General features: G+C 47.3%; 1 protein-coding gene across 1 annotated transcript in view; it reads left to right on the top strand.

Annotated features, from left to right (window-relative positions):
• Positions 1-3,432: 3,432 nt before the first annotated feature.
• The window catches only part of ITGB4 (integrin, beta 4), a 30,697-nt gene continuing 26,799 nt past the window's right edge, over positions 3,433-7,330 (top strand). The window contains exon 1 of the mRNA XM_009073505.1: positions 3,433-3,442. Within this exon, the coding sequence (XP_009071753.1) occupies positions 3,433-3,442 (10 nt within the window). The remainder of the gene's footprint in view (positions 3,443-7,330) is intronic.

Genomic DNA, 7,330 nt, shown 5'->3' with positions numbered 1-7,330 from the left:
AGAACTTCAAGCTGTAGAGGTTTGATTTGTGAACTCCTTTGCAGAGACCTGTGCAGAAAACACTTCCATTGCCACGGAATGAGATTGGGCAGCAGATAAGCAGAGGAGTGTCTGATCCTAATTGTGATGTTGTCCATCCTTGTACTAGCTCGTGATGTTCTGTGAATGCACACATGGCAGTTACTGCTTGCTCCACTGTTGTGAAAAAGTATTTTCAGTTGAAAATTTTATTGTATAAAAATGGAAAAGTCTTAAAAAAAAAAAAACCAAACCCAAAACCAACCCTCTGGTGTCATGAATGTGTTTGCATTTCTCTCATGTTAAATTTCTACCCAGAGCCTCTTGTTTCTAGTGCATAAGCAGTGATAGGAGAGATGGTTGCCAGATCAGCTAAAGTGTAAGTTTCTGAGAATACACTGGGGTTTTTTATATAAAATGTGTCACTCCTGATCCAGACTTTGCATTTATGGAGACTTAAGGAAGAAATAAGAGGTTTGTTTCCTACTTTCACATAATTTTAAAACAAGGTAAGCACTTTGCCCTGGCAGTCACTTTAGCTTAAAAAAAAGCATCTGTGTATCCAGGAATTCTCATGGGAGATAAAACCAGGGGACTGATGAAACTATAGTGGGGGAAGTTGGGGAGATGGATGAATTTCTCTTTTTTTAAAGCAATAAAGTGTTGAAAGGCATGAAAATAGTAAGGTGGAAACATCTCTGTTAAGTTACTTTGCATTGGGCTGCTGACTTGACTCCTGCAAGCTTGTAAGGGATGCCTTAACTCCATCCTTGTCCTGTGGAAGATGGTACAACTCTGCCCTGTCTGTCACTGGGACTGGTGGTAAGCACAAACTGGGAGAGCTTGAAGTTTACCAGTTCAGCACTTGACAGGGATCTGCTGAAGTTCTTGGGGTTGAATCATTTGACTACAGAAGCTACCGAACATTGTTTAAGTGCAAGTATCTTAATCATATCACACAACCAGGCATGCCCATCCCTTCCTCTTCCATGTGCCTTCTTCCTCCTTGCTCTGCAGCATCCATAGTGATTCCAAACCTATGGATTTCTTTGCAGACTATGAATGACACTGTTCACTGACTCTGAAGCAATAGGAAAATGCTGCTACATAGAGAGATGAGGAGAACTTCCCAAAGTGTGCTGATGTGTGCTGAGCAGAGTTGCCATGAGGTATCTGGAACAGCAGTTTCCAAACTGCAGGAACAGGCTGCTGCAAGAGACCTGCAGGACTGGGCTGTGCTCTGACAGCTCAATCCTGAGCTCCCAGGACTTGGCATTTGCTGTCTGCAGCAGAGAAAGCTACCTGAAACAGGCATGGTTTGGTCTGGGGTTTTTTTTTTTCTCCCCGAAAAGCTGGAGTGGAGACACCACCTCTTGTATATCAAACCTGCAGCAGTACCATAGTTTACTGCTCTTGTTTATCTTGCGTATTACTATTGGAAGTAATATATGGATACACAGGTTGGAAACTGCAGGTCTAGGGAAAAGCCTCTTTCCTACCTCTGAGAATGTGATCATACAGGTTGGTGGTTTGCACTGGGCTGTCATCAATCAGCACCACAGAGGAAGGTGGAGAGAGCCTCAGGCACATGTGAGTGATGTCCTGAGGGGAGAGGATCCCTTCCTGGCCCATGAACCATGGCCTGAAGTCCTCAAATGGGAGAGGTTTGACTAGTTTGCTTGTTAGAACTCTATGGCTGTGCTCACTGCAAGGCTGAGTGAGAGCTCCTGGAGGGTCCTGAGTGTGTCAGTGCCTGTGTGTTAAGCACCTTCTAAGAATTGCAGCTGTGGCCAAGCTGCACTAAGGCAAATTCCCAACTTACATGGCTTGAAGGTTCTTTGTGCTGCTGCAATAGGGATGGCTCAGACTGCACTTCTGACTCCTAAAAGCTGCAGATAGTCATTCTTACCTCTCCTCCTAAAGGAACACCAACTGTACCCAGGAGAGTAAAACCAGTCTCATTTTCATCATTCCTTGGTCTGAGAATTACAGACTCCTTGGAAACCACGGGGCTTCTTTCTGCTTATCACCTTTGTAAGCATGAATGTCTCCTAGCTTGAGTAGGTTTGTCTTAGCTGCAACTCCATGTTCAAGTGTGTCTCTGCCTCAGCAGAGGGAGGAGAGCTGCTGTAATGAAGTCATCCTTGGCAGAATTGGCTCTGCTCTCATTCTCCCTTCTGAAGTCTTTTCTCCCACCTCCATGCCCCGAAGTGTTGATTTTCTTTCCTATTTGCTTGTTGTGATTTAGAGATCTGCCCTCCTTTGATGCTGCTGTGGGAATGGATTTTGTGTGCTTTTATTTTATGTCTGGCTGGTGTTGCTGAGCCCAGAGAGCAGGTGGGGAGAGCAACCCTTGCCAGCCCCACCTCAAACCGTGAAATGGGAGCACCTGAAGCTATGTTTTACTTGGATTGCTGCTGCTCTGTCTGGTTTATGAGAATTATGTACTGAGACTAACAAAAAATAAAAGAGTCTTCCCTGCCAAGGCTGGGGGCCGTGCCAAGGCTTTGCTGATGACACAGTCAGCTCTAGCAGTGTGGAGGTGATTGCTTCAGCTGACACCTGCACAAGCTCCTTTCCAACTCTTCATCATGGCAGGGGAGAAGAAGCTGTAGCTCCTGTGAAGTCCCTCAGATAGATGGGCTTTGCCATGGGCCCAAAAAGTTATCAGAGTATGGATTGCTCCTTCCTGTTGAATGGTGTGAGCCTGGGAAAACCCAGAGTTTTACCTCCAGAGAATCCCAGAATAGGTAAGGTTGGAAGGGACCACTGGTGGGGTCATCTGGTCCAACCTCCCTGCCTAAGCAGAGTTTTCCTAGAGCACATTGCACAAGAACTGTCCAGAAGAAATTTTGTGTATCTCCAATGAGGGAGTGGGAAGAGAGATACTTCTCAGCAGGGCTCTCCACATTGGCTAATATTAAATAAGTTCCTGTTGAGGCTCAAGACCCCAGAAAGGGGCAGTGAGGTTCCACCAACATCTCCTCTTCCTTTTGGGGAGCCTTTTCACCAATGTATTCCTGCGTGGCTCTTGCAGAGCAGTTTTCCACCTCTGAGCCTTGCCGTGTGCTGCTGTTCCTCTGTTTTTGTTCCACTTCCTTCCTTTTGTTCTAAGCGAGAACCATGGACACCAATGACTTCCAGTATTTAGTCTTTGTTTATTTGGAACTAATCTTTGGCTGGGGCCAGGCTTGTGCTTTCTGTTGCCAGTAAGCAGCAAAGCACTGGGATTTCACAAGGAAAGGTTTAACCTTCACGTAGAAGGCGTCTGTCTGTCTGTCTGTCCTCTGCCACGTTTGTATGGACCAGCACTGGAAGGGAACAGGGCTGTCTTTTGGTGCAGCCATGGAAGGTGAAGTTACTGACATTTTTAACCTCTCCTCTTTGTGTAGCCTCTCATAGTGCTTGGAAAGCATGGCAGAAGGTGAGTCCATCTCTCCCAGTTCACGTGGGTGAGACTCTCACTGATGCTCTCGAATGTCTCGTCTGGTCCCAGCCAACACAAACCTGGAGGAAAGGTGAGCTGCCTTGCTAAACATAACACTGCTGTGTGTTCAGCCCTTTGGCAGCTGGGAAGGATGCTAATGTAATCCTGAAAGGTTCTGCTTTCTCTGTATGGATGTTAGGATTGTCATGGGCTGAAGTTTCATCCTGGATCCTTTACTAATGTTTTCCCCTTGTGTTGTTTCAGTATCCCAATTACCTCTTGCTGCCAATCTGTCCCAGAGGTAAATGGGCATCAGGGCTGTTCAGCAAAGAGATTTCTTTTAGATGCATGTTCATGACAAAGATCATCCATTGGAAAACTTTCAGCATGTGTAGTTAACACTATCTTAGGGGAAAGCCTGAGGAAGAGAATAGGGCAAGATTTCATCTTGCACTTTTAATTACATGGGGAATTAAATTTAGTGCAATAAATTATGTGCACATTAATGCACATTAATAATACATTCTTATATATGCCTTTAATTTACACCATGTAGCAGGATATTGCCACTACAGTGTACAGTGCAGCAATGGGATCAAGCATTTATTTTTGTTTTAGCAGTGTGTGCTGTTACAGAATTTAAAAGGGGATGAATGTGCTCCAGCAGCAGGATTTTGGCTGTAACTGCACAACAGAGACCTAGAAAAAGCCCCAGAGCCATCTCTGGGCATGCTGTGGTGGCAGGACAGAGAGAAGAAAGGTTCTGTACAAGCTGGCGTGGCATTAAAAAAAAAAAGAAGAAAATAATTAACCCTGAAATCACTTGTAATTATCAGTAATTGGCACTTGGACTGGTAGTCTCAGCAGAGAGAGCAATAATTTAGTGTGAGCTATAAAATTACTTGTTTTCCCTCCTAGGGCAAAAATTTCTAGGCCACATTGCCACAGCAGAAAATCATCAATTTCTAAATGTGAGGTTCACCACGTACATGGCTGTGAGCTGTGGTAGAGTCATCTGCAATGGAATCTGCTGCTCCTGGCTCTGAACTCCCTGGTCTCTGCTCTTAGAAAAAGCAGAGTTGTGTGGTAAGAGCTTGATCCAGCAGACAGGGAGCACAAGGTATGAAACCAAGGCAAGAACTTGAGCTCTCCAGGTGTTCTTCTTCCCTGGTGGAAGTATCTTGGAGAAGCTGCCTGAAAGACAACCCATAAAACTGTATTTTTTTAAAAAGAAGATGAAGTGAAAAGCTGTTAAATTCTTATGAGTGTTTACTAAGAATCTGTAATTCCTTAAAGTTTGGTGGAGGAGTTGTCTTGATATTGGACAAGTACCTTTATCAGCACTGTAAATGTCAATGTAAAGGCAGCAGAGTTAGAGGTCTCTCTGGGAAAACTCCTGCTCCATCAGTTTGGAGATCTCCTTGGGGCTGAGGGAACATGTCTTAAAGAAAGGTACAAATGAGTATGTCAAGGTCTTCTAGCAGCACCCAAGGTGAGTCACTGGGCTCCTCCTCACAGCTGGAGATACTGAGCAGAGCTGGTCCTGCTTTGCTGCTTCAGGCTGCTGGGAAAAAGGGAAGGGAGGTGGTGTCAGGAAGCTCTGGGGCTGTCAGAGAGTCTGCAGGTAAGAGATCCTTTACAGGAAGCAACATAAACATTCCCCATCTCAGGCTGAGCAAGGAGGACATCTAGAAACCAAGGACTTGAAATACTGTGGTGGAAGTTTGGCTGCTCCCAAACCTTTCCAGTTGGGGTCAGGATTTCTCTTAGGGAACCATCACTAAAATTACTGGGGTTTTTTTAACAATATGCTTCTTGCTTGTCACCTCAATTGACTTTTTCAACTCCAGTGCCTGGCAGCATTGCTTACCTCAGTGGGGTAAGAGGAAAATTGCAGCAGTGGGAGGTGGGCTGAGGCTGTTGGGAGCTGAGCACTGCTGGAGGGCAGGACCAGGGGAGATGAGCAGACAGGTCTGCAAGCACCAGCACAAGCTTCCCTCTAGTCTTAGGAACTGAAGCCCAGTTGTCCTTCATCTGCAACATTCAACAACATCTGCTGCAGCTGTAACCCCCTAGGCAGAGTAGGATCCTCTGCCTTCAGCAGCTCGAGCATCAGCACCTCATGCTCCAGCTCCTGTATGCAGTCCAGGTCTGTTATGGTTTGAAAACAAAACCAAGGACAAAACCCCTTAATTCTCAGAATTTTTGTTTAAATCTAAAAAAATCACATCTCCAGAAGGCCCCAGGGTAATGCTGAGGTTCCCAAGTGAAGTGTTGGGAAACTAGGAAATACCAGACTGGAACTGCCCAGACCATCTTCCGCTGTGCCTCTGCCTGTTTCCCATTTGCTGCAGTTTTTAATGGCACAAGCACATCCTCCTTTTTCCTGGGGCTAAGGCAGTTAGCACATATTTACTTGAGCTTCCTATTTCTTGTAGTGAAAGGAATCCTGCTCCTCACTTAGGTTTCCATCAGTGCTAGGTCACCATCATTAGGGAGCCGATCACCTCCGTGATGCTGTATTGATATAATGAGGAGTTCAAAATTGCCCTGCTTGTATTTTTACTCTTCGAGGCAGGCAGGAAATATGTAATTTTTTTGTCTGGCTGTTGCTATTGTTTGTTTTGAAGCTGAGGGGATGCAGTTTTCCTTGTGAGGATTTATTGGGGAGCTGAAACGCAGCCGCAGCTATCGCATCTGCTCCGGTACGTGTCCACTCTGCTCCGTGGGAGGTGTGAGTGTGTCTGAGCAGAGACAAACCCCAGGCTCTAAAGCAAAAGGGTGCTGTGGGACAGAAAAATAACCTCACCTGAACTCCAGACCCTCCTCTGCTGTGCCTTTGACTGGGGAAGGGGTTTCAGCTCCAGCCCAGCAGCAGGGCAGGACGCAGCGCTGGGATTGCTGCTCTTTGAAGCCTTGGATCATGGTGGGGATGCATTAGGAGCAGGTGGGTCTCATTTATGGTGCTACAAGGGGTTGCATTGACCCTCGAGCCAGATTTGTTGCAGGTGAGGAGTGAGTTGCCACACTTGTGCCCTGGACAAAGCGAGATGCAGATCATCCTCTCTGCACCAAGGCTGGGCTCGGCAGTTGAGTGGTTATCCCAGCAGAAATTTCCCTACTAGTTCAGCTAGGAATGAAGTGGGCACTGGGGGTTGACACCCCCTCCTCGTGCTTGGTGGAGGGAGAGTCTAAGGGCGGCAGCGAGGGCTGTGCCACCCGTCCAGGTGTGCGAGGGAGGACTGAATGCCAACCCTGCGTCACGGGCACCCCCTCCTCCCTCCCGCCTGGGATAAAGCTCGTCCTCACCTGCCATCCAATCTCATTTATCGCAGCTCACACCTTTCCTCCCCTCCAGCCCCTCGGGAGGGAGAGGCTGCAGCTCCGGGACAGCGAGGGGAGCGAGAACTAAGTGGATATTTGAGCGGAGGGTGCGGAGATCCGCGGGGAGGAATGAGCGATCCCCGCCGCTCCGCGAGTTGACTTTTAACCGGAAAAAAAAAGGGACAGAAAACAGAGAGGAGGGAGAGGAAAAAAAAAAAAAAAGGAAAGAAAGAAAAGGCCAAAGCTGGAAATCAAGTTGTGGCAGCGAAGCAGCGCGTTCCCCCTGTGCCTTCGGAGGAATTTCTTGGCGCGGGGTGCGGGTGCCTGTTATTCGGGCTGCGGCAGAGGATTTGGACACTGAGTCAGCCCCAGCGCTAATGAGGTTTGTGGAATTAATTCAGCCTCGCTCTGTAGTGTCCAGCTCGCTTTAACTTTGCCGCTTTCGTTATAAGGGGGGAGTGGAACAAGGCTCGGGGCTCCTCGTGAGGGCAGGTAGGCAGGACGGGGCGCTCAGGGGCTCAGCCTGCTCGTTTTCCCTGTTTTCCTCTGGATTTGGCCGTG

This window comes from Acanthisitta chloris, unplaced genomic scaffold (assembly GCF_000695815.1).
Source record: "Acanthisitta chloris isolate BGI_N310 unplaced genomic scaffold, ASM69581v1 scaffold13064, whole genome shotgun sequence".
Taxonomy (NCBI): domain Eukaryota; kingdom Metazoa; phylum Chordata; class Aves; order Passeriformes; family Acanthisittidae; genus Acanthisitta; species Acanthisitta chloris.
This window is presented reverse-complemented; position numbering and strand designations above follow the sequence as displayed.